The following is a 27,450-nucleotide window of genomic DNA, read 5'->3' as shown; positions in this document are numbered from 1 at the left end:
GAGATTTATTTAAATGGCTTCAACATTTGGGTTTGGATTTTGGCAACACATGGGGAGAATAAAATTCGTTCCTCCATTTCACAAAAGCGGTTACTTATTGATATCAAGATGGGCAAGTTATAAATAGTGTAAGGTTTCTTTGATAGTCTAGGCCATAGTTGGTTTTGTTGTTTTGTAATGTTATGGTACAATTTATGTTTTAAAATTTGTTATGTACGAGATTCTTCTTGTTACGGTAATTTATAACTCTTATTGTGTACGATTTTTAAGTTGGATAATATATCGAATTGTTCGATAATAGCAATCGAATAACGAGTGATGGCCGCTTTTTGAAGCCTCCCCGTTTAAATTTTAGAGTTATTGAACATAAATGGTAGAAAAGCTAGATGAAACCAACAATTACAAAAAATAATTCCGAAAGTGTTTAAACCCCATATTATTATTAGATTATATTTTTTAATTGAGGTAAATATTGTTAATATTGTAAGAAAAACCGGGTCCAATATAATAAAAGGCATTGTAGTTCGTGACTTTCTATTTGAAGATTCTTAAAGGATCTAGACATCCTTGAAAATGTCCCTTCCTTGTGGTATATTTATTACAGCACAATATATAGTGTAAGTAAAATATAGAAGGAAGAAGGATAACACAGCTTTATAACACTTTTACTACTATTTGTACTAGTGCATTTAAAATTCAAAGAATGCCATATTTAGGTACTTCTGTAGGTTAAGGTAAATAACATAAAAGTAAACTAGTAATCGAACCAAATTAACTGGTATTTTAACTACATTGGTCGCTAAATTGTGTGCTTACTTATATCTGATTAATTTGTATTGTTGAAATGTCTATCATATAATACATTTTCGTTATCTTTGGCATTTTATAATACATCAGGATTAATGTTAGCAGTTGGTTTAAAATTCAAAATGTTTTAAAGTTTACAGTAGGTTACTTTTACTGCATTTTGTGTAAAATATAGTCTAATACTAGGAATAAGCAAATTTAAATGAGGGGGATTCCCCTATCTAGGTACACCAAGTCAGTAGTACTTTTAGCAATATCGTAAATGTTGGCGTAGAAATACAGTATATTTGCTGCAAAAATTAAAACTAGAACCATTTCAGAAGAAATGTTGCATAAGCTTGCTGCTGTGAATTACAGAACAAGAGAGATAAACTATCTGGTAAACAATTAATTCCGTCCTTGGTGAAACGAGCGAGAGGCCAATAGCGCGAGAACAAAATAGCTGACAATAAAAGAACGAAAGACGGCGAAACGCAGATGGCATTGGCATTGGCAGTCGTGGGCGTGGTACGTAACAGAGTTGCCAATATTAGAGCGGGCAGGTTGGTACAAGTGATGGATGCAACAATGGTAATTAGCCAGCAGTAACCTATCATTGACCCACTTCACTTGCTCGGGGACCTCGTTGTCGATGTTTCCTCCGTAATTTCGTGGCGGCACACGAACAAATCGTAAATTGTAGGTTAAACCATCTTATGTATTATATATATGTTTATTTATTTATCGTAGTTTGTTAAAAAAAAAAAAAAAATGCTGTAAGTAAACCCAAATTTGTATTGGGAACGCTTCAGTCCAGTTTTAAACTGGAGTTGCAAACCAAAGATTGCCGATGCTAGTTACTGATAGAAGTACGCAATTTGGGTTAGCAACTAAGTACATCGTTCGCTTAATTTTTGTCTGCAAACAAATCAAAACTATGCAGGTGACACACCCAGTGTATTAAAAAAAAAATACAAAACTGCTACTGTTACTTTAGCTAAACATAGTAGGTCTGTGTTAGAACTTCATTACAGGTAAGAGAAAGGGACGGAGGGAGCGATCTATTAAGTAATTGAAATTGATATTGTAAAGATTATTGAGATGAGATGGCAGAATAAAACATTCTTTAAATTTGTATTCTTGCCAATGGACATGTAGCTAATTTACAAGAAGGTTACGTGGAGCCGATAAGCGGGATATTTATTATTGACAGTTTTTTTTTATTATTTATGTGTAAAATGTTTGTAATTTGTTTGAAAAACTTTGAGTAGTACTGATAAAGTTTAATATTCTTATTAGTTTTTACGGTATTTAGTTTTAAACACTTTAACCGCCCACCATCTTGAAACGTGATATGGTAATATAGCCTAATATTAATTTTTCTCTTGATTTGAAACTAACTGAACACACTAACTGAGTAAAATAACTGCACCAATTTTCAGTTTTTAAAATATTTAATGGTTTCTGAAATTAAAAAAATACCTACAGATAGACAAACGGTAAACGAAGATATAAGTTTGTCTAGAGTTTGGTTATACCATATATAGTACATGTGCCTTTGCTTGTACATTGTTTGTTTTTAAGTTATGCTGAACTGATCAGATAATTGATTTAATTGTCAATAGTTCAAGGCAAGACTAATTAGGTAGGCATCTCGTAATTTCCTTGAAGCTCTTATTGACTCGTGGATAACAACTTCGGGCTAACAAAATATTCGATAACTCGACGCTTTAATTGATGACTTCTTGTAACTACCTGGATTGATAAGATTAAGTGTTATTACTATAAAAGTATTATTACTTTAGTATGCCACTCCACAATTGCATAAATTTCAGCATTTATGTGCGGCTTTATGAACGAGAATTTGTGTGGTTGAAGTAATTTAGTTATTATTAGAAACTATTTTACAGTCTACCGTATTTTGGGAATTGTTCTTAATTATTAATACAGTCACACCTTCCACAATCCACAGTGAATTTTGGAGGCATCAGGTTTAGCGACCAAAGCAAATGAATGATGAATGTCCAAAGATGCTAATCTTTCTTGTAATTTAATGTTGTATATGAATAGTTCGATTCACTAAGAGATTTTTAACCCTTAAAGCGCCAAACAGTTTCAGCTAAACTCTGGATTAGCGCTCATTTATTATAAAAAATTAAAATTAGAGTTTCTCAACGCTAATTTTAATTTCTTTTTTTAGGTAACAAAATAAAACAGAAACTGCAAAAAAATATCTTTTATCATATTTATTGCCCAAAATGATGTAGCGTTCCAGCTCCTTTATAAATTTTACCCAATGCTTACTGTTTCCTTTTATTATTATGTATATCAATGATGACATTGCGTGCTTATATGTACTAGAATAGAACTAGAAAATAAGTATATTACATATTTAATACAAAGTTATAATAAAAAATTAAATTTACATGCCAAAAATTTGAAAACCAAATATTTTCCAAATTCTTAGTCCTCTAACGGGTGTTATTTTTTATAATAATTAAAAAATGGTTTTCAGATGTTTATAGAAGTAAATAAAATATTGTAACACTTATTGGAGTAAAAACAAGCCTAAATAAAAAAATAAACATAAATGTAGAATTTCGGAACAAGAGCTAAAATAAATAATTATAAATATAAGAAGTAAAAATATTTCTACGAGGAAAAAAGACTTTTATCGCCATTCAAGAAACTGTTTATTTCAAAAGTTTATAAATATATAACTTTCATAAAAAGATGATCATATAACACATAAAACTACACAGTAGTTTAACGATCAACTATTCGCGCTGCTTCAACAGGATATGAAGAAGAACACAAGAGCTGCCCGGCGCGCGGCGAGGCAGTGACGTACGCATAAATGCGCTTGCGGCGTTGAGCAATACTACCAAACTGCCAGCTGTTCAACAAAACCGGTTCAGTATCGATCGTTAAACACAAAGATTGTCACGTGATGTGGCACAGCCCCGCTACACTACTGTAACATACACCCCTCACAGTATAGCGGACAAACTCTGAACTAACAGTGCAAAATAGTAAAAACAAGTATATTGCGCGTCTACGCGCTTACGGCGTTCAGAGCAAAGTCGATCCTCGCGCGCATATGCGCTTACGGCGCTTTAAGGGTTAAGATTGCCTTTGAGAGCAGAGACCAATGGCATAAGCACCCGCGCTACTCGAGTTCCTTAGATAATATGATCTGATCATTCAGAGCACATAACAAGATTCAGAATAACCGTGACTCGTAAACTTAAGTAGATTGTTGACATCTGTTCGGCAGTTGGCGTTATGTCAGCGTACCAAAAACTGCGAGATCGGTTCGATGAACCGTAGCTGAAAGTTTCTTTCCTAGTCTTTTAAAACTTTACGAATCATAATTGTTAAATGTAATTTAGAGATTGATAACAACTAATCTCAGATTTTTTTATGATAAGGTAAAATGGGAATGACAATTTCTAAAATTTGTGCTAACAAACGGGTACCTAAAATATAGAATGGACTACACCCACAATTTTCGCCCATGCTATCCAAAACTACAGTTAACACAATATAAGTGAATGTTTTTGGTTCGTATCAGAAAATAGTTTGTTGTGTTTCATTGACTTTCATCGTATTAAACATAATTAGCCTACATTGATCCCGCCACATCGAGAGTAGTGTTTGAAACATATCAAAACATTAATAATCCCAAAAACGCATTTGAAAATTGCGTTTACTTAAGTGGAAGGGGGGAGGGGTCAGCGGCCTAGACACACATGGGTTTATATCCGTGACAACGAGATAGTAGAATACAGTAATGAAGTATTGGAAAATCTATATTAGTTTTGTTTTAAAATATTGTATTCGAACAGCTGAGCTGTAAAATAGGATTTTAGGTAAACAACTAGATTGTACTACAAACTAGGGTAAATATAACGTCGTGAAGGTTCTGTAGTTCTGTCAACATTACGCGTGGATTGCTGATAACGGTACATTTAAATAGCAATACAAATAGGAATACACTTTCAGTTCCTAGGAAGCAGCAGCCCAACTCCTCCTACCTGTGTGTGTCCGGAGGTGTGCCTTGAGGTGGGAACTCTTGCCGTACACCTTGGTACACCCGGGATGCCCACACTTGTGACTCTTCCTGAACACGGTCTCCTGGACCTTCCTGAGCACTGCGGGCTCCGCCCCCACGGTCCTCTCGCCCTCCAGCGATATCACGTCCACCTCCACCGTCTCCTCCTCGATGTCGTCCTCGTAAAGCTCGTCATCGTCGGGAACGTTGGGCACGGGCTCCTGCTTGATCTCCGTCAAGTCCGTGAGTATCCTGGCCACCATGTAGACTGGAGGCCCGCGGGATCGATCCGTTCCGGGGGTGGGTTCTGATCTCTGCGGCAACTGACGCTCCTTCACGGGGTGTCTCGTCAAGTCCAGAGGTCTATAGTTCTCGTCTCGCGAGTGGAACATGGCCAGGAGACATTGCGCGGCGTAGTTTATGTCCTGGTCCATCCTCTAGGGGTGGGTGGGGCCCTAACCAAAAATTTCGACGGAACGAAATCACCCTCAGCGATCGAGATCATCCGCTTTGTTTGTGCTCGTAGACGGACAAAAGCGACCCGTTGAACGATGACAGTCCTTCTGTAAGGCAGCACTATTGACCACACACTCGAGTCACTAGATCTCCGCGGATCAATGGACACACCCACTAGCGGACAGGATCAAAACAGACTGAGACTGCCTGCTCTGGGACGATGTTGGGCCATGTGCTCCGCTCGAGGGGTGAGGTGGGGCGGCCGGGTCGGCTGCGCATATCGCGACGTCAGCGCTATCTCTCGGGAGATCAGTTAAGTAACTGTTTATCTCGTACAGCTCGCCGCGACTAGTGCTGCTACCTTACGGCCAACCGGCGAACTGAAACAAAACCGTTTATTTTGACAATCAGCTGTTGTTTGATCAATGTGTCACCCGATTGTTTGATGAACTCTGACACAAATCTTAGTCAAATTAATTGTATGCTCACGTGAAAAAGTTATCAGTTAATTTTGGAGGCGTTTAAAAAACATTTAGTCCAAAAATTAACCTTATTTATAGCAGAATCAAATGAAACCAGGTAATAACTTACAACTTCCACATTGCAATAAGAAATTACAAAATGTATCATTGTTTGAATGTTTATAACTAACCAATAGTGCTCTATTTCTGAAATACTGTTAAAAATATAGATTTGAAAAACATATTTAACAAACTAATTTTTATTATATTTATTAAGAAAATTATTCCATTTATTTTATAAATTTATTTATCCCCTGAGTCTGTTCTTGAAAATAAAAGTAGTTAACATCTTAAAATTTGTGCGGTATTAAAAATATTAAATTACAAAATTAATACTACTTTAGAGTTGTTTACTCTTCTGAAAATAATAAAAATTGAAATAATTTGATATTATCTATATTATACAATGTATCATATAATTTCAATTTCAAACAATATCTTAGAAGAGTGCAATCCACAAAACTTATCTGTATGTTTGTACTCATCGCTGTGTAAACATTAGTGTTTGATGTCAACACAGCAAATCCGGATTACAGTTTGGACTTTGTTGTTGATTTATTGGGAAAGTCACTGTTTTTGCGCTGTTGAATTTATCATGAAATACAAACTATTAACTATATAATGTCAAAAACCTAAGACGTAAGCTTAAGCATGTCATTGGTGTTGACTTTAGTGAGGCCTATGTTTGTACTGATTCATTCATGTTTGTGCATCACTGAGATATTTTTATTTACTTGCTATTAATAACTGTTTTCAGCATGATGCTCACTAAACTTTATTCATTGTAATAGCAATGCTGATGGTCGAAATCTGTGTACATATGAAAAAAATTACTTCCAAAATTAAAGTTATAATTGTACTAAGTTGATAAGTTTATTGTTTATTTCCGATTATCTCTAATCAGTCATCTTATTTTAATTGTTTATATTTTGAATAGACTGGAACTTTTGCTCAAGGAATCCTATTTTCTTCCTCTCAATAACGTAGTATTTCAAAAAGTATAAGAAATATCACGAAAAGCACAAACGTTGGCATATTTTGCAGTCATTTTAGGATTTTCCTCAGTGAAGGAAATATTGTGTTGTGTCTTTGTAGAAGTTTTATTTCATAAAATGTAGAAAACTGCAAAATGCAAAAAAAATACAAAATGATTTATTTACAGCACAGGTTTTAATACTTAATTAAAAAACTATTTTGTCTTGATTTAAAAATTAAAAAAATATAGATTAGAATTATTATTAGCAAATAATCCAGGAGGGTTCACTTCTGGCTGGTTTTTACCTTACAGTTAAGTCTATACTGGGTAAAGCAAAAACTGATGTGTCACTCAAATCTGGGTAATCTTATGGATGTCCAGAAGCGGCATTTCACTAACCGCAAATGTTGAGATTCTGGATTGCAAGGGCAGATTGATAGGTCTAATCTATTGCGGAAGATGACTAATGGAGTTGGTGGGGCTCCTAAATTGTTAAGGGCTGATCCCCTTGTCTGCTTTAACTGGAGAGGTTGGTTCAAAGCTGGCTTCCCCATCTTCCAAGGAGATATGACTAAGGTTAATACCCAAAATCTTTCCTCATGGATCTTGACAGGAGGCAACCCCTACCTCCAATCTTACCCATGAAAAATATCCAGTCACTTCGGAAGCAGCGAAGGTCCTTTTAGGACTACGTGCAATTTCTAAGCTTCTTCTCCTAAGAGAACAGAAAAACTTTGCAACTTGTCCTACATCTGATCACCTACTATACATTTCATTAGTTCAGTAATGTTTAGCATTAAATGATAGATCATCTCTGAATAAAAAACGAAAGGTTTCTTTTTATTGAATCCTTAGCTTAAGTTACACTTATACTACACATTTCATTAGTTGTTGAGCCCTCCTCGATTTAATCCTGTATATCTCCAACATCCTTACTCAAGAAAATAACGTTTTTCTTACAATTTGAAAACTTGTAAACTAATATTAATTCTTGAACTGATAAATTCGGCAGATGGTTGGCAAGACGGGCACTGAAGGTGATGATAGATGGGAGCCGAGGTATGGCAACGACAGTCGACCATGGCTCCTTGGCTTCTCTGAGAGTCCGCAACCTTCGGTAACCACCACCACACGGGAGACCTTCACTGTTGACTGGCCCGCCAAGCCTCGTACAGAAGGTAACCACCACTACTTCAGTTTAGCTATACAGAGTGCTTTATGAAAGTAATGCACATCTTCTAAAAAAAAAACATTTATTCATCTGATTAGTACAAATGGTAAAAATTCTTCAACATAATCTCCTTCTGCATCAATACACCAGCGGAGACAATTCCACCACGTCTGGAAAGCATCCTGGTACTCCTTATCTGAAGGCGAGTGGGCCAAGTACCTTCACATGTATATTATTGAAAGGCGATATGGAACCTGAACTGTCGCAGACTTGACTCCTGGAATTTGGAGTCATGTTTGTCTGAAGAGATAAAAAAAAGCCGACGATGATGAAGCTCAAGATGAACTCTATATATCACTTTGACATCAGAGACACCTAGACTTCAAAACATAGTGCAATCCAGGTGAAGAGGTATTCTCATTGTCTCATCACGTGAACTACCGTGCTTTAGACACAATCTCTAAGCAAGGTGGAGCAACTGAGTTTTCTACATGTAACACAACTGTGGTTGATTCATTGAATCAAACCTTCTCACCATAGCTACGTAACTTTCACATGTTGGAACAAATCATTTACTAAAGATTTTTGCTTTGAAGTTTCAATTTCAAAAAACTATGAATGATGAGATCTACCAAGTATAAGATTTTTTGCTTAGCCGATGTTTATCACTAGGATATGGAATGTCTGGATATTCACTCTAAATTTCTGAAATAAATGCTTAAACTGGAGAGGTGTTTCTGAGAGTGAGGCCTAATATAATATAATGTTTTAACTAACTGTAAAAACACTGACATGATTGTTACAAAATATATTGCTATGGTGTCGTGTCTGAAGGGATAAGGCGACAGCTGTTACGCAAGGCATTGTGGGAGCAGACGAGGAGGGAGGTAGCCGAGGAGTTGGAGAGAACAGATGCACCTCCTGTGACCACTACGGAGTACACGGAGACCTTCATCAAGGAGGGCTTCACTGCTAAACCCATCCAGACTGACCCAGAGGTACTTTGCAGATTTTTGTGCTCAATTAAGATACTGTTAAACGAAAGGTTTTTCACTTTTACTTCCACAAATCTAGTTTTGCTCATGATTTTACCACCTTTTTAGTTGTAAGAGGTGGGACAACTTCTAATTACATACAAATTAATATCGAGATTAAAGCTATTTGCAATTAATAATACTGCGCTTCAACATCAGTAGTCAATAGTTATTTGGGTTGTGTTGGATCAAAAATTATTAAACTCATTATATTGGTTTTTAGGGCAAAATAGAAAACTATAATCAATTAAATATGATAAATTAAATAAACGCGATGTTCCAAAATATGTAAAAACAGATACATTTCTAAAAATAGGATCCACTTTGGAATTGTAAAAGTGAGTCATCGCTGGAGAAATAGATAAACAACTACTTATAAGGTGATCTCGCTTCTGATTGGTGCACAGAGTCGTAAAAAAGTGGAGAGAGGGGATGTGGGCGCTAAAGTCAGTCTTGTGAGAGCGGAACAAACGAACAGCTGTGACAGCCGAGCACTTGTTCCCACTGCATTACACCCTTATATTAAAACTCTTTATTTAAACCTCAAAATAGTTTTACTTTGAAATGAAGTGCCAGTGTGTGATCTAAAAAGTATTGGTGAAAATCCTCAAAATCAAGATAGTTACAAGGTTGTAAACTGCTCTTACATTACACCCTTCTTCTTCTTTTTCTATGGGGCGGCCTATTGCCATGCACTTAAGCCTCAAGGGCTTTTTGCGCACCCCGGAAGCACACCATGAGGCCTACCAGTCTATGATTTCAGCAGTTCCACAAACCGTCGAAAACAACCTATCAGGTCCTCCTGGAGAAATTCACCACCCTTGTCCAAACTACCAAAGATGGCATACCGCTCCCTTGCTATCGTAGGACAGTAAAAGAGCAAGTGTTCAGCAGTTTCATCCTGCTCATCACACATTCTAAAGAGCGGATCTTTCCAAAGGATGCCGACTTTGTGAAGATGCTTCCTCAGGTGACCAATCCCGTGATCATACCTATAATCCGAGAAGACATCAATCTACTTTGTGAGAGAAGGTCAGATGCCACCCTGGAGGAAGGCAAATGTAGTACCATTCCGCTCATTCTCATACCCGGATGCAACCTTCACCTTCTCTCATGTTCAGCGCAAACCCATTTCACTAATTCGTTCATTGAATACATTATCACGGCCTTAAATATTTTCCATATTAATTCAGGCTTTTATTCATGCATCTGTCTAGGAAAAATTATCAATAAATTGAGTGATTAAACAATATTGAACTGATGGTTTCAATCTCAAGTTTTAATTAAAAAACTCAGTGATTGAACTTAATTTTATTTTGGATTTTCCTATTGAGATTGATTTGAAATTCGTAAATTAAATTTACCAAATTGAACAAAGTAATTTTAGTGCATTCTGATCTGCAACAAATCATTTTTTTTATTATTGACAGTTGGGATTTTGAAGTCAAGAAATCAAGAAATCAAGAAATCAAGAATCTTTATTGTTGTCCCACTTAAAAGTATTAACAATGTCAGAGCTGGTATGAGTTAGGCCACATCAATTGTCACATTTCTTATAACTAATTAAAATTCCTTAAAACCAGTTTAAAATTCAACATTTACAACTAATTAAAATTCCTTTAAAACTAGTTTAAAATTCAACATTCAATGTTATTAAAATCACTTAAATAAACTTCCTCAACTGAATAAAAGGCTTTCACTTTTAGCCACTTAATTAACATATTCTTAAAGTTCTTAGTGCTCATTGTTTTGGCGTTGAGAGGTAACTTATTAAATAGTTTTTTTTTAAATGGGCTATTAGTAAAAGATAGCAATGAAGGCCAGAGATTAAAACCATCTTTTAAATGGGAATCTCGTCAGCGTGACTTTCAGTTCAGAGATTCATTAAGATCACAAAAATGTTTTTGTTCTATTTTTAGTAATTTTGGAGAAAAGTAAAAACAAGAACTCATAGGTGAAGTAGAACTATTCTTTAGGAGGTGAGATCCAAATTGTACTGTTTAAGCACTCAACCTGGTTTTCCTGGAAATTGATAGAGGAATTTTTTCTAAGAGAGAAATCAATAGTCAGTTACGCTAGTTTTGGTGGAGGTTGAAATACAAGGAATTCAAAGTGTTTTAATTAAGAAGTAATAATGCTTTTAGATTATATTTTTCTTAGCTTGATACTGCTGAAACCAATTATTAGACAAATAAATAAAAGACAGTGGTCAAAGTCAAAGTATTTTTATTACATGAACGTTAAGAACAGTAGTTTGTCAGATTATAATACAAAGTTATTATAATATAATAGTTAGAGTTTAAATGTTGAACGCCATGTGGTTCTGGTATTTGCAGATTCCAGAAACTCTTCAATACTGTAGACTTTAGCAGAAATTCTCGAAGTGAGTTCTTCACTCTGTCGCCTGTCAGATTACGGAGGTAGTCTACAAGGTTTTTAAATTTTTGGCGTATGTATGATGGTTTTATCAAAGAGGGTTGTTCTGTGTTGCGGAAGAGTAAGCCTTGAGGCATGGCATGTGGGGTAATTGTAATTGTGTATGTCCATGTGAGTCTGCAGGTGTAATTTGTCAACGTGTAAGATCGCTTCATAGATGTAGAGTGCAGGTACTGTAAGTATGCCTAGGGTCTGGTAGGCCTGTCGTCAGCTTTGCAGCGGATCGAGGTTTGCAAAGGTCCTGACTGTCTTCTTTTGTAGTACAAGCACTCTCTTAAGGTTCCCTAACGAGGTTACCCAGATTACGAGGCTGTACCTAATGTGAGACTCTACTAATGCATAGTAAGCTACTTTTGCCGCTTCCAGAGTGCCAACTCATTTTATACGTTTAACAACGTAGATACCTGTACTGATCTTTCTGCAAATGTTGTTTACGTGATCTATCCAGGTGAGGCTGCTGTCTAGAGTTGCACCTAAAAACTTAGTCTGATTAAGCACTGATATATTGGAGATGCTTGCTGGTTGGAATTTTTTCTTCCTAAAGTAAACTTGTGTAGTTATGTCAGGATTTCTCTTGAAGTCATTTAATTTGTTGTAGGCAATGGCATTTTGTGAAGAAGAAACAGAGATATATACAATTCTTCAGCAGAGTCATTTCTTAAAAGGAGAGTTGTATCCGTCTGCGTACATTATGCAGCCGGTACTGTTGTTTTAAATTAGAGCTGCGAGATCGTTAGTCAACAGAATGAACAGAATGGGTCCCAGAACAGATCCCTGTGGGACTCCTCTTGTAATTGGTTTAGAGTGTGATCTGAATATACTAGTGAGACTAGATTTCGTTAGCTGAATCTCCACAACTTGTGATCTTCCTTTTAGGTAGCTGTCAAACCACTTGTTTTCTAAGCCTCTTACTCCCAAGGCTGCAAGTTTTTTGGAGATAAGATTGTGTCCCAAACAGTCGAAGGCCTTGCTGTAATCAAGAAATAACACAGTCACAAATTGTCCTCCTTCTTCTATACTGTCAATTATGGTTGTTACAACACCATTAGTCAACAAGATAAAGATACTGAAAGGGTCTGTATTTGATTAGCTGACAGTTAAATTAACCTTTATTTACAAGTCTGATTGTTGGTTTTAAGAGTGTCAAGCTAACAAAAATATTAACAATATTATCCGAGCAAAAAATTATCGTTTCATATTTTTAACCCTTTTTATACCTTTCCATTTCAACCTTCACTACAACTAGTACCGCTGATGATTTACTTCTTTTGAACATTCCTCTTTATTGATTTCAAGAACAACCAGGTTGTGTGTTTATACAATGCAAATTCGTTCTTGGACTAATAGTCGAGCACTAGGGTTGCCTATTAATTTCCAATTTGTTTGAGAATCAAACTATGTTTGCAATGATGGGAAACTAACTCTGTTGCTGTTAAAAGTTAAATAAGAAAAAACTTTTTTTGTTATAAAATTGAAAATTTTATTTTATAATGTTATTGTCCAGCTTACACAAGAGTATGGAATATCTCAGTTTATGTATTATCTGAGTACTTTATTGGATAGGCACTTTAATAGTCCCTCTGTATGTATTTAGGTATTAGCTAGCCATTTTACCACATTAACTTATTACTATGGCTAGACATGTACATTGTAGGACTGTATCACATTGGATCATTGCAGCTTTCATGAATCATGTTTCTTTAACAAGTATGGAGCTGAAGGAGTAGGGTGTTCATTTGCCTGCTTGGAGTAAATGAGAGAATCATTTTGTAACTAATTCTGAGCTAGTATTCTCGTCTGTTTCATTTCATCACATTCATTTATCGGCCAGTGTTAATTTGAATCCAATCTGATGCAGTTTTTAAATAATTCTGTATCAACAGAGTTTAAAGTACTTGTTTTCTATCAGCACTTCACAAATTTTGAATTTGTCAAACATGATTTCATGTTTCAACTAAAGGTCACAAACTAATTACTTTCTTAAGATTTTCTATTTCAATAGAATCAATGATAATCTCAATGTGACTCATCCGTTACCAACCACCTTGGTGTACCCAGCAGGGATCACTTCTGGCTGGTTTATACCTTCCAGTTGAACCCACTACTGGGCACATTAAAAACCGATGTGTCACTTTAATCTGGGCAACCTTATGGATGTCCAGTAGCGGCACATCACTAACCGCAAATGTTGAGATTCTGGGGTTCATGGGCAATTCGATAGGTCTAGTCTACTGTGGAAGATGTAAGTTGTGTAAGTTGGAGTTGATGGGGTTTGTTCCCTTACCTCAGAGGTTCTTGTTAACCTCAACAAGGGTGTGGCACCCCCTGCCTACTTTGACTGGAGAGGCTGGTTCAGAGCTGGCCTCCCCTTCTTCCGGGATGACTTTGAGATGTAGTGCCCTAATTCTTCCTCATGGATCTCGTTAGGAGGCGGCCCCGCCCCTACTCCCTAACCTTACCCATCCCGAATATCCTATCACTCCGGAAGCAGCAAAAAGGTTCTTACAGGACTAAGTGCAATTTATAAGCTTCTTGTACTTAACTTAAAAGTAACAATTTTGATGTTTAATGTTACACAATATTCTGACCATTCAGAATCTAGACTATTGGGAAATTGCTTATGAATAATTTTAAAATCAAACTGTAGTTGAAAAATCAGTTGATTAATCAGCCGTTCAAGGAAAATTATTTTTAACTTTATTTACAAGATTTTAAAGTTGGTTTCGAGTGGTTTGATTTTATTTTGAAAGTAAATAAGGTATACCTTTATCAGTTTTAAAGATGGTATCACTAAAGCTATTTCTATTTAGTTATTTTACTCTTCTTTTATACTTCACACTCATTATAACAATATCTTAATAATCTATTTTTCAAAGAAGTTCTGTAATTTCATAATAAGTATAAGATGTAACCATTTTATCAATTAAAAATATGTTTGATAGATATAAATATATTTTTGTACAGATATTTTGGTCTAAAGTGATTATTTTAAGTAAATATCTTTTTTCATAGTTATTACTAAGTAATTATCAAATGACATATACACAATGCACTTTTAATTTCCGCTCATTAATAACGAATCTAAAAAGCTACAAAGCAAAAAAAAATCATTCAATTTACACAAAGACTATACTAGAGTCATTACAGAGCGAAGTGGAAAGCTTTGAAAGTGTAAAAAAAGACCTGGCAGTCCTAAACTAGCGTCCAAAGGGTTAACTAAAGATAATTTTTACTGAACAAATCTGGCCCTATTGAATTCAATGATTAAATTGAGATCAATATTACAATCAGTAATACAAGTATTCCTGAAAATAATAAATTATGACAGACATTTTTATGAAAGAAATGACCATATATAATTCTTGTTAACACGTTCGTGACAACGACTTATTTCCAGACTTATTCAATTTACACAAAGACTAGGGTCATTACAGAGCAAAGTGGAAAGCTTTGAAAGTGTAAAAAAAGACCTGGCAGTCCTAAACTAGCGTCCAAAGGGTTAACTAAAGATAATTTTTACTGAACAAATCTGGCCCTATTGAATTCAATGATTAAATTGAGATCAATATTACAATCAGTAATACAAGTATTCCTGAAAATAATAAATTATGACAGACATTTTTATGAAAGAAATTACCATATATAATTCTTGTTAACACGTTCACGACGACAGCTTATTTCTGGACTTTTTTATTTGCCGTCAAATTTTCAGTAATAATGGCAAAAAACCGTAATTTTTTTACAGTAAACGTCTAAGTATAACGAAATATGTATGTAGGTTCTATAATTTTGTGCACAAAGATGTATTTCAATATGTTTTTTCAATGTTTTTCTACGTACCCCAAGGGGTACCTCAAAAATTATTTTAATTTAAAAATTAAGCAATCGTGCGCCCAACGAGGTACACGATAGAGTATTGTATTTATTTAAAAGCGAGATCACATTTAACAAACCACCAAGACAGGCAAACAATAAAAACGCAAAAATTAAATGTATATGAATGTGTACCCACCCCATCAGGTCCGCTTTACGAAAGTCTGGTGTGTACCCGATTGGGTACACAATGGCAGTTGTGAAAGATCGCTTGTATCTGATGGGGTACACGTCATCATGAACGTGTTAATTAAGTTAAAACTACGAATTAGTCTCTAACTATCAAATAGTAATATTGTATGTGCTGTATACAGCTGCATCGCCGCTACCCCCTGTATGGTGACTCAGGCCTCAGCGTGTGGAGTGAGCGGTTCCCAAGTCTGCCCGGTGCCACCCGAGCGCCACAATCTGGGCACCAGTTCCGGCGCTATGCTGGGTTCACCAAGCCTCTAGACGAGACCCTCGACGATGACCCACAAGAGCCCAAGTGAACTGAAGATTAAATGTTAACTGCTGTGATAAATTATCTCCTTGAAAATATTTTAATTGATCTGCTTCCTTACAAAAGCAAGTATTAATTGATGACAGGTATTACATTATTGTTCAAATTTATTGTGATAAAAATTAAATTGTGTCATTAAAATGTATTGTTCAGTATAAGTTGCAGTTTTAACCAATTTATCAATATGAAACTTTTATGCAATGTATTTATAATTTTGTGTAGAGGTTGTTTCAGACCACCCGTCTCAAATGTATAGTAGTCAAACTGCAGAGGTTTAGTCTAAATCAAGCCTGAATCATTTTCTTTGGATGGCCCAAAAACAATTAGAATATTATAAATATATTCAAATTATTTTTTTAAAGGACTTTTTTGTACACCAATGGCATTACCAATTGAGCATACTAAACGTTTTTACGGGAAAACGGTCCAAACCCATTACAAATAATTATTGACCTCCACGTGAATCGAACCCGTGACCTCTCAGTTAAAGAACCACAACCTTCCCCCTGCTGTGAAAGTCATTTTAAATAAGTAAAGATAATACATTTTTTCTTCACAAAAATTTTTAGGATTCAAAGACCTTTAAAATGATTTATAAAATAATATGTGTTTGCATTTGAAAATCAGTTTTTAGGACACCTGCATTTTTATTAAATTTAAATTATTTTAGACAAATTCTGTAGAGTTGATTTGGTACGGGATCCGTTTAACTAAATCTCTGCAGTTAGCCATTTGGAGGGCAGGCGAGATGGGTGGTTTAAAACATCCTATATGACAAGAATTTACACATAATTTAAAAATATTACATTGAATATACCCTAAGGGAAAGATGTGTGAAAGAACATGACTGCAGTGGAGTAAACATGAAAAATCCACCCACCACCACTTCTCCTTGTCATTTTGACATAAAGCCTAGATAGGATAATTATTTGTATGCATGCAGCCTATATGTTCACTGTCAAAATATTATACTTATATAATTAAAATTATTAAATAATCTGATCAGATAAATTTGGAAAACTTGTATCTGTACTAAGGGTATTGAAAATTAATGAACAACGATGATTTATAAGACTGTTACACCTGGGTAATGACTGGCACTCTACAGAGTACAAGTGAAAAATCCCCCTATCCTCTTAATTTTGAATGGTAGAATATTTCCAAAAGCCTTTTAGAAATAGTAAGAACTTAATCTGAAGGTATTTTTAAGCTTTACAATTACCTACCCCATCCAAAATTGAAGGTGATGTTAACTTGACTCTAGATCTGTGCAACGTTAAAATGTCACCTCATTTTCAGCACTTTAGCAATCTAATTTTTTTTCAACCACCACACTTTTAATGTTCCTGAATAAAAATTTAATTTCAAACATAACTTCCACATATATCTTGTGGAGCAAAACAAGAATATATTTTGCAACAGTAACCAATCAACTGGGTCTACTTTTTATTCTTTTTCTGGTCTAAGTCAGTTTCCAACTGGCCCACGTGAAGCCGTGTATAAACCAGATTAGAGAATAGTACAATAAAGGTAATCTGGTACAGTACTCTCTGGAATGCTGAAGCATTTCCATTACCTTCCCATCCAGTAAAGTCAATATTAATTTTCAACTTTACTCCTCTCAAAATTCTTAATCTTGATCAATTTCTCCGGTTTCACAACTTTGGAAAATCAACAATTTGGGTAAAAATAAGATAAAATAAACACCACATAAATTGGAATTGCCAAACATTTTATTTATTCAAGATTATTAAATTCTGTATACAAGTTTTTAAACTCATTAACGAACTCACCATCTACATACAGTACTTCTGATGTTATTACCTTCTATTTGAACTCCCTGTAACAAACAAGATGACATGGTATTATTAGATACCAGTAAGACTTTTATATTTTCTCTCATATAATATGTATCTAGGAGAAGATTTTTAGAGTTCTAATCTTTACCATTGATACATATAACAAAGATGTATTCTAAAATGTTATTTTAAAGTTGTAGTATACTCATCATCAAAATATAGGCTCAAGTACAAAGCCAGTGAGGGAGTCTAAGGGGTCCAAACCCCCCCCCCATTTTTCAATTACTTTTTTAGTAAACTATTATTATTATTTAAATAATTCAGTATTACTTACATGTACTACCGAAACATTGTTCTCAACAAAGAAACGGGTCAAGAACTTTTAAGAAACGAAATGGGGCCTTACTCTTTGTCCAATAACAGGAAAATATCAGTTGTCTGTTCCCTCCTTAAAATGTTTTCCTGGCTACGTTCTTGTATAGTCTCACAGTTTCGATTAGATGATATTCATTTGTTTTAACTAATCTTATACTAATAATCTTAACTAATATTACAACTAGAACACCTACTGACAGTATATCACAAGACTCATGCTGAGTTACTTGTCACGGAAAAATGAGTCTATATACAACCTGTAGGAAAATAAGTGTGATACACTCAATGCCACTGTTACACTCCCATTCTTTACCCAAGAGAGTGAGTGTTATGACAAAGATCACCTACAGGTCTATGACGGCTAAATTTTAATAGTTCACTCATCTTAACATTGTTCTAATCACTTTCAAGGTTGGTGCTAGACATTGTTATAATCATCTTTATTACACAATTCATTCATATTTGAATAGGTGCATTGTCAACACTCACAAATATACTAACGTAAAAGACATTTTAATTAAAAAAAAATAACAATTTGAAAACTTACAAAACTAAGCTTATCCTAATGTAAATTATTTTCTGACCAGAACAATAGAAAAATAAAATTCTACAGATTAGCCTCAATCCCATGACTGCAGAGACTTTTAGTCCTGAAGAAAAGTCTAGAATCTAGATAGCTTTGCACACTAAAGAAACAGGGATCAAAAAAGAAAGCTACTATCTCATTTTTCAACTATTTAAGAGCTGTTTGACTTTTTAAATTGGCTGGGAAATGGTTGTACGAAGGCTATCCAGAAATAACAAGACGTTTTGACATGGTGTGGCAATGGACAGGATTACCGCCGCCATTTTGGCATCAGTGTTCCTACACTCGGTACACAACCAGCCGTGGTAGATTGTGCATCGTGCCTATCATACTTTGTATACAGTGTAGTGTTAAAATGAGCACTCCAATTGAAAATCCTGCCAGTTATCCATATTTGTCTAAATCAAACCATATCAATGAATAACTTTAGTACAAATTTCTACTGCTATTGATAGAACCTTTTAAGTAACCACAAGCTTTTATACAAATAAAGTCAAATAGCGATAACTAGACGTATTAATTTATCCGAACCCTAGTTATCCAGCACTGTACAATGTATATAAAACTGTACTCAAATAATATATAATACTGTTCTCACCTAATCATTGAATCTGAGATCAAGTCACATTAGATCACTGTAGTAGGAACATATTACTTGAGGAAATGAGGTTACGTCAGAGGATATTCAGAGGAGGGCTTGTAGAGGACAGAGGATCCTGATCTCTCGGCACTGTACATAATATATAATACTGTTCTCACCTAATCGTTGAATCTGAGGTCAAGTCACATCAGATCACTGTAGTAGGAACATATTACTTGAGGAAATGAGGTTACGTCAGAGGATACTCAGAGGAGGACTTATTGAAGACCTGGAGGATTCTGATCTCTCAGCACTGTACATAATATATAATACTGTTCTCACCTAATCATTGAATCTGAGGTCAAGTCACATCAGATCACTGTAGTGGCAACATATTACTTGAGGAAATGAGGTTACGTCAGAGGATATTCAGAGGAGGGCTTGTAGAAGACAGAGGATCCTGATCTCTCGGCACTGTACATAATATATAATACTGTTCTCACCTAATCGTTGAATCTGAGGTCAAGTCACATCAGATCACTGTAGTGGCAACATATTACTTCAGGAAATGAGGTTACGTCAGAAGATACTCAGAGGAGGGCTTATAGAAGACAGAGGATCCTGATCTCTCAGCACTGTACATAATATATAATACTGTTCTCACCTAATCGTTGAATCTGAGGTCAAGTCACATCAGATCACTGTAGTGGCAACATATTACTTCAGGAAATGAGGTTACGTCAGAAGATACTCAGAGGAGGGCTTATAGAAGACAGAGGATCCTGATCTCTCAGCACTGTACATAATATATAATGCTGTTCTCACCTAATCGTTGAATCTGAGGTCAAGTCACATCAGATCACTGTAGTAGGAACATATTACTTCAGGAAATGAGGTTACGTCAGAGGATACTCAGAGGAGGGCTTGTAGAAGACAGAGGATCCTGATCTCTCAGCACTGTACATAATATATAATACTGTTCTCACCTAATCGTTGAATCTGAGGTCAAGTCGCTTCTTGGCATCACCATAAGAGTTGTGGATGTACCACTCGCGGAGGCGAGGTTCAATCAAGGTGTCCTCAGAAACAGTCTTGTAGATAGGTTCACCATAGAGGGTGCCAGTCTCCCACCCCTCCACATTCTTCATCAGCTCTGCTTCCCGATCTCGGTTCACACGCAGCTGCTTTAGGAAACTGTGAATAACACATGTATGATTTTTTTTAATTACAAAATTTTTGTGCAAAGCAACAAGTTTCAACATGCACTCTACCTTACATGCCCATCCCAAATTGGCCATAAATCCTAATGGCTTCCTAATTTTTCCCTTATAGCAGTATTGTATTGTAGCACCATCCAAATTACAATGTTTTACCACACTAGCTGACAATATAAAATGTAATTTCTTGTGTTCAAAAGTTACGGAGCTTCTTGTAAGTGGTATGATAATGGGCATCAATTCAATATTAATTATCCATAAATTCTTCAACTGAATATAACGCTTTATTAATTAAAACTATTTTAAGGCATTTTTTGAACAAAAAATCATTTCCTATAATGAGTAAGTTTTTTTGGGATTTTATTTATAAACTTAATGGTTTAATGTAATATATTGCCCACATTCAAATAATTATCGGTTTTGATCACATTTTAGTTTTTCAAATTATAAAACCTCTATATTTCAATACGGTTATTAAATATTACTTTACACAGTTATTTTTTTCATTTAAAAAGGGAAGCATGAAATTAAAAGCTAAGGAAATGTTAAATAAAAGTATAAAGAGTAATAATTAATTTCATTTTTAAAGCCTTGATTAAATGAGAATACAATATGGGTAAATGACATTTTGAGAACTATTAAAAAAATGTTAATTTGAATATTTTGTATACACCACAAAAATATGACTTTAGAAACAACTTTCTACAATAATTTTTGGTGGGTTTGGTCAATTTTGGTGAATCCTATGTACAAATGAGTCATATATTCATATAATATTCAATGCTTAAAAATTTGATAAGACTGATAAGATTTCTGTCAGATTTGTTAAAATTTCATTTGAAAAATGCTCTTTCCTTGCCTTATCAAGGCTTAATAGATACATAAGGCAATTTTTTTAAAGATATTCTATTGTTTATTTTTTGACATTCGATAATTCCCTAAACAGCTCCAATTTAGTATCCCCATTAACTATTTTTTTTTTTTCATCATAAGAAGCATTTTGAATGTTAGCTATGATGACAATAGCGTCGTAATGAAAACATTCCAGTCACTATTAAATCGGGCAGCAATATTCTATGGCGACAAAATAGTAGTATACAAAAGGCTGCTTTTAGATGTGGTAAGTGCCTTAATTATTAATAGAACAAACACAACATTAAAAACAGATAAAAATCAAAGCTTTTTAACGAAATGTAAACTATACTACTTACGCTCTGTCTCGCTCTGCTAGCAGCAAAGGAACAATAGCATGGACTGAGCTGCGCTGTTCAATCCTACGTCGCATTTCGTTCTTGTAGTTGATCCTGTACAAATATATACTGGCAGCTGTGACACCGATGAATCCTAGGAATATCTGTGGTCCTGCAAGTCACATCAATACGACATTAATGTTTTAATTAAATATTTCCAAGAAAAAGTTTTAATTGAATTTTGCAGATCCGTTTTAATTGTTTAATTTCTTAACACATTGACTGTGGCAGAGTTAGATTAAGAATAGTCATTTCCACTCAGTATAGACCAGCAATGATGGTGTTAAAAGAATTTTACCAAATCACAAAATTTTAATTTGAACATCAGCTATTCCTAACAGCCCAACAAAATACAGTAAACACCTCTAACATGTCGACTGCTGCAGACATCTTATGGCGCAGTAGTTCGGTGCACTAGTCAAAATCACTCGGTACAGAGCCGCAGTGAATAAGTTAATCTGTGGCATAAGCGGTAGAAAAGGTACTAAAATAAGTTTTAAAACCATAAAAATACCTCAGAAATAGACAGTTTAACAAGTTTCCTAAATATTATAACTTATTATGTGATTAAAAATAATAAGATGAACAAACTGCTACACTTTACTGTACAGGCATACGCATTTGTTGCTTCAGAAAACTTAGATGTGACTGGAAGAGCGATGAGCTTATATTTAATAACCATGATCACTGGATTTCACTTGTTAGGATAAGTAATCCAAGATTGTTGTCGTTTATAGTTTGCTTTTCTAAAGAAGATTCATGACGGAGCCGGGACCCGATGACCTCTCTCACATGCTAAACATCTCACTTCAAATGCCTACTACAATAAAAATATACACCTAAATTACCTCGAAAATAATTTTTTACTGATTGGGTATAATTCATCCATGTATTCGAGTAAAAGAAAAATATTTTGTTATTGTGAATTATGGTAACCAAAAATAAGGAGAAAAACATGGTTTTCTGTTTAAAATGTAAGTTTTCTCCACTTTAACTCATCATTATTCCAAAAGTAATGATGGTAAAACAAAATTCTCATACACCATTTCTTGTATATCTCTTAGAGAACGACATACCAAAAATTGAGAGTTCTTAAAAGTTAAAAGCGTAATTAATTTTGTTGTAAACCCATACAAAATTGATCTGTTGTTATTATTTTGAGAATACTGTATTATACTCTACGTCATGAATTCTGATAAGGATTCATGGCAATTCCATTTTACACCATTCCAGAAATAGAAGATATTTAAAAAGAGATTTTTGTGATTACAATGGGTGAGCAATAGCTGCTTCCTGGGCCGAGGAGGTACAGTCTGTGTCTTCAGGCGACAATTGTGGCAGAGCGTAACTGTTCCCCAGAGGTCAGTGAGATAAACCAACTTATAACTTTACCACATTTTTTCATATTCATCGTTAGTTCCTGTTTTTTCTGATGAAAAATTCATTAGTTCAGCAATATTATTAATTTTAAATCACTGATTGAATGTGAGAATGTTAATTTCACGGTGTAACATGTAGTTTACCCATATTTCAATATAATTAGGTTTTCAGCATGTGTATATTTTTGGTTCCTGTAAGTTCTCATGAATAAATTATTATATCAGTAATATTAACCATGTTACATTTTTTTAGTCTTTCTTTGTTAGTTCCTGTTCGTTTCAGTAAGACTTTCGTTCGTTCTCTAATAATCATTTAAGAGCTTTATAGCTTAATATAGGAAAGCCGATTTCACAATGTGAAAAGTAGCTCACCCACACTAAAAAAATCATGATTAGGGCTTTGGCTTATATCCAGTTAATTTTTCATGACTGCCATTATAATTTTAATTCCAAATGAATAAGCCAATTTCACAGATGAAATTTAACTTACCCACATTACATGTAATAATAACTATGTTGCGGGCATCGTCAGGTTCTGGCCAGTCCCTAAATGAATCAAAAACTAAATCACTAGCAGCATCCAAAGGACAACAAAAGAGAATTGTTGACAAATTTAAGACGGAAGTTGCCCACAAAGAACAGTTTACCCATGCCTGTATAACTTTAAAACATTGGGAATTCCAGAATGAACATTTTATGGTTTGAAAGCATGGTATCAATTTACAATACCGTGACCATGGAAAGGTATGTTCATTTTTTTTCCTGAAAACTACAATTTTTCCTGAAAACAATAGTGAAGAAAAAATTCGTCGGAAACGAAAATCAAAGGAGTTACGATTTTTTTTAATTCTCTGAAAACTCTGTTTTTGACAGTACCTCTGGCAACACTATCCATATTTGACAGTTTGGTATTACTCCGCGGCTCTCTAAATTAAAGAAGGGACGCCATTTTGAACTATTTTGTTCCTCCGTGTCTATTCTTAACCTCCTTATTGGACAGTTTCGTATAACTCCGTGGCTCTCTCAAATAAAGAAGGGACGCCATTTTGAACTATTTTGTTCCTCCGTGTCTATTCTTAACCTCCTAGTTCAGTAGTGGTAATGGCACACCTTTGTGTTGGATGTTCGTTATCTTACGTGGAAGCAATTCGTAGACGAGTATGGAGTTTTGCAATTTTATGTAAACCACGGGGCTTATAACCGGACTAGGAGTTGTGGTAATAGGAAGTGTGGCAACGAACTCGTTGTAAACGAATTTGGGGACTTCAGTTTTCGGTGTGGAAAGTACTACAATGAACATTATGGTAAGTGATAAGTTACTGAAATGATAGTGACAGTACGTTAATCCTGTCAACGATGCCTGCCCACTGCGCAGTGCTTGCTCTTTTAGAAAAAAAAATTAACTCGAGCTTGCAAAAGTCGAATCCCAGATCACGTGATGCCTCTGCTCCTTAACGCAATAATGCCCGAAAGGCATCAATATAATACAATAATATTCTTTCCCCACAGTTTATATGCACCTGTGATAATAATACTAGGCTATAAATGCCCAACCCATGAAAAAAAGTCCATTTTCCATGGTCACGGTATTGTAAATAAATACCGAAAGCATATTTACACTAGAATATCGGATGTGTCTTATTGAGGGTGAGAAGCATTACAGGCCATTGAGAACATTAACTAAACAGAGTGTTGCTAGGAATGCTGCTTCTAAGAAATTTTATGTTCTTGAAAGGTTCACGAAAGGATCTATCTGACGGGTAATTTCTCATTAAACAGAGGCCACCTACTCAAAGCACGCTGCATATAAATACACATAGTCTAGATAGATCAATAATTCGTGTTGGTCGTTTTCTATACTGCAGCCTCACATATTATGGGCTATATACAGCCTGACAAACCACTTTAATTTAGAAAATATGATGCCTTATAGTGTATAAGTGTTCTATTGTGGTTAGGCAGCTGATATAATACTTAATCTTCTTCTTAATAAGCACTCTAATCTTAGGAATTTGGTAGGCTATTTTAAAGTTTTATGCTACTAATGAAGAATATGCTACAAGCTTGGCTAATTTTACCTGAAAAGTATGCTCTTGCTGGAATTCTTTCATAATTAATTGGCCTGAATCCTCCGGGAGGAGGCATATCCTGCTTCCTAGCAGCGGTTGCCATCCTTCAAAGTTTTTATATAATAATAATTGTCTTTAAAGAACGCTAAACTTAATGTTTCTCCTTAGAATTATCTTCTAACCTCTACAATATACAGAAATCCATAGGTCAGAAAACAGCAGAAGACATGACAATGACAAATATTTTTTTTATAGAGGCACAAAAATGATGTTTGACACATTGATTCCAAATTAGTATGTCAAATTACACTATTTTTAATGTATAATAAAAGACAATCTATATAACTTTTTAACGACTGCAATTAGAAAAGGCTAACTCAAAACGTATACATGTGTAATATATAAAACTGCGCTTTTTTTGTTAGTATTACAAAATACTAAATTGTGGTAAACTAAAATGTTAAAAAGGCCACCCATCAAGTTATAGGACGTTTTATATGTCTTCATGAAAGAAAAAGTGACAAATTATCAATGTTTATTGTTTAACGATGGGCAAAACTCATTATAACATTCCTAGCAAGCATTGGCCTGTTTCAGCAAACGAGGCTCTTCAGTTGTATTAGATACTAGCTGTAGATATTACGAAGTAGGGGGAAGTCCTGCGTACTTTTTATGTACTTTCGGTATAAGAGAAAAATCCTTTTTAAGGTTATGCAACATTCCAATATAATCGTTAATACAGTTTTGTGTTACACTTGTTTTTTGGACTGTACCCATGGAAAGAATGAATCGTTGACGCATGTTAGTATTCATTTCTCTGTTTTTTCATAAGCCATTGTTAAAATGTAATATCATAATGTCAAGGAAGCCCACCAGTTTAAAGTAACTTATGTGAAAACATTCATAACTTTGTTCATTAAGGTTACTTTTATAACAGTATTTAATGCATTAGATGATTTTAATTCGTTACTGGCGCAATCTGGAGTAAAATTTTTATATTAATGTTTTATTTAATATCTGCATTATACTACCGATCAAGCACTGTTTACTTATTATTGCTAAAATTTAAATGTAAACAGATGTTTGAGAAAGTTTGTCGAACTATAGCTGTCAACAGCTGTTTAGTGCCAGTTTAATATGAATTATGAAACGTAAAAACTACAATTATTTCTGAATTCCAAAATAGTCCAGGTAATTTTTCTTAACGTTTTCATCATAAAAACCTTCCTCGGATTTCAATGGACATTTTACAAAAAGAATTAACCGAATTGGTCCAGCCGTTATCGAGATTATCGCTTACCAACACATTTCGCCATTCATTTTTATTTATAAGAAGATTGTTTGACTCAAGGAAACATGTATTACTTAGTTGGTGGTGTTCAAAAAAGTTAGTTGGTATTCATTTATTTATTAGATAGTTGTACACCATGGAAATCAGTGAACTAGAACGGATAACGATTTAAATTATGCGTGGTTGGTCATTGGATCGGATTAGGCCAACTTGGATAAGGTGAGGAACTTATTCAATGAAACTGTTTCAAACTACAACCCTATTTCAAAATTAGGAGTGCAAACCCCATGAAACATTTTGAAGAGACTATAAGAGTCAGGGACCTTCCCAGAATCGGAAAACCAAAATTAGGTACGAGCGATATAATGTCAATGTATGTTTTGTGATGTGTTGTAGAGAATTACGATACCTTAACTCGTTCTTCTTGATACAATTTAAATATTTTCCAATTGTCAGAATATAACATTTTGCACAATAACCTATTGAAACCTTACAACAAAATCCACTTAGTTGATGAACATTCTCAGAACGTTTTCGATCACCGATTACAATTTATCAACGTAATCATGAGGAATATTGCTAATAAATAATTTAGTGGAATAAACAACACTATTTTCACATATGTAGTGTCATTAATGCAAATGGCAATGTAAATCACCACAATTGTCGGTATTGGTCTAATGTTAACCATCACTAAATAATAGAGCAATACATGCAGTATTCATAAAAATTAAACGTTTGGCTGGGTATTGTTGTGTTGTGTTGCAACAAATTGAGCAAACATAACATTTTCCATTTTTTTTACATCATATATTATCATTATTATTGATATCATATTTATTTCATGCCACTTTTGGTCATAATGCGTTCTAATTTATACTGACAAATCTCCTTCATTTTGCATAGCTAACCTTTTATATATCTACGGAGCGATTGATTATTTATTAATATGTTTTCAAGAAGAGGCATAATGGCTGATTGTAGGTTGTACATCCACTCTCTTTGTGGGTTATTGGTACTAGGAAGTCTGTGGGGTAATGTGGTAGATTTGAAGTTTCGTGAAGAAGTGGGTCGGTGGGTAGTCTTTCGGTTAGT

The 27,450-nt window shown here is 34.6% G+C and overlaps 3 protein-coding genes across 5 annotated transcripts in view; 1 reads left to right on the top strand and 2 right to left on the bottom strand.

The window, feature by feature from the left end:
• The window catches only part of LOC124365716 (Krueppel-like factor 9), a 56,373-nt gene extending 50,838 nt beyond the window's left edge, over positions 1 to 5,535 (bottom strand). Inside the window, exon 1 of the mRNA XM_046821662.1 lies at positions 4,824 to 5,535. Within this exon, the coding sequence (XP_046677618.1) occupies positions 4,824 to 5,274 (451 nt within the window). The 5' untranslated portion in view covers positions 5,275 to 5,535. The remainder of the gene's footprint in view (positions 1 to 4,823) is intronic.
• Positions 1,318 to 15,967, top strand: LOC124365717. Of its 3 annotated transcripts, none has more exons than XM_046821666.1 (4): positions 1,318 to 1,485; positions 7,806 to 7,971; positions 8,799 to 8,962; positions 15,622 to 15,967. In XM_046821666.1, the coding sequence occupies exons 2-4, from the start codon at positions 7,806 to 7,808 to the stop codon at positions 15,796 to 15,798; spliced, it is 507 nt and encodes a 168-aa protein (XP_046677622.1). In that variant the 5' UTR covers positions 1,318 to 1,485; the 3' UTR covers positions 15,799 to 15,967. The 3 variants fall into 3 exon arrangements, with proteins under 3 accessions (XP_046677622.1, XP_046677621.1, XP_046677619.1); XM_046821665.1 differs by lacking the exon at positions 1,318 to 1,485 and adding an exon at positions 4,958 to 5,083; XM_046821663.1 differs by lacking the exon at positions 1,318 to 1,485 and adding an exon at positions 5,717 to 5,875.
• A 1,553-nt stretch (positions 15,968 to 17,520) lies between these two features.
• LOC124365715 (NADH dehydrogenase [ubiquinone] 1 alpha subcomplex subunit 13) lies at positions 17,521 to 25,308 on the bottom strand. Its single transcript, XM_046821661.1, has 4 exons — positions 25,074 to 25,308; positions 21,578 to 21,728; positions 20,136 to 20,343; positions 17,521 to 17,649 (listed from the first exon to the last, which is right to left on the bottom strand). The coding sequence occupies exons 1-3, from the start codon at positions 25,165 to 25,167 to the stop codon at positions 20,136 to 20,138; spliced, it is 453 nt and encodes a 150-aa protein (XP_046677617.1). The 5' UTR covers positions 25,168 to 25,308; the 3' UTR covers positions 17,521 to 17,649.
• Positions 25,309 to 27,450: the final 2,142 nt, after the last annotated feature.

This window comes from Homalodisca vitripennis, chromosome 7 (assembly GCF_021130785.1).
Source record: "Homalodisca vitripennis isolate AUS2020 chromosome 7, UT_GWSS_2.1, whole genome shotgun sequence".
In the NCBI taxonomy this organism is placed as follows: Eukaryota; Metazoa; Arthropoda; class Insecta; order Hemiptera; family Cicadellidae; genus Homalodisca; species Homalodisca vitripennis.
The sequence above is the reverse complement of the archived record's forward strand: the minus strand, read 5'-3'. Positions and strand labels throughout refer to the sequence as shown.

Coding starts and splice junctions, on each gene's coding strand:
- LOC124365717 (XM_046821666.1), top strand. CDS start 7,806: ATGGTTGGCAAGACGGGCACTGAAGGTGATGATAGATGGGAGCCGAGG. Junction 7,972..8,798: donor CGCCAAGCCTCGTACAGAAG/GTAACCACCACT, acceptor TCGTGTCTGAAG/GGATAAGGCGACAGCTGTTA. Junction 8,963..15,621: donor CCATCCAGACTGACCCAGAG/GTACTTTGCAGA, acceptor TGCTGTATACAG/CTGCATCGCCGCTACCCCCT.
- LOC124365715 (XM_046821661.1), bottom strand. CDS start 25,167: ATGGCAACCGCTGCTAGGAAGCAGGATATGCCTCCTCCCGGAGGATTC. Junction 21,729..25,073: donor AGCAAGAGCATACTTTTCAG/GTAAAATTAGCC, acceptor TGTGACTTGCAG/GACCACAGATATTCCTAGGA. Junction 20,344..21,577: donor CTAGCAGAGCGAGACAGAGC/GTAAGTAGTATA, acceptor TGTTATTCACAG/TTTCCTAAAGCAGCTGCGTG.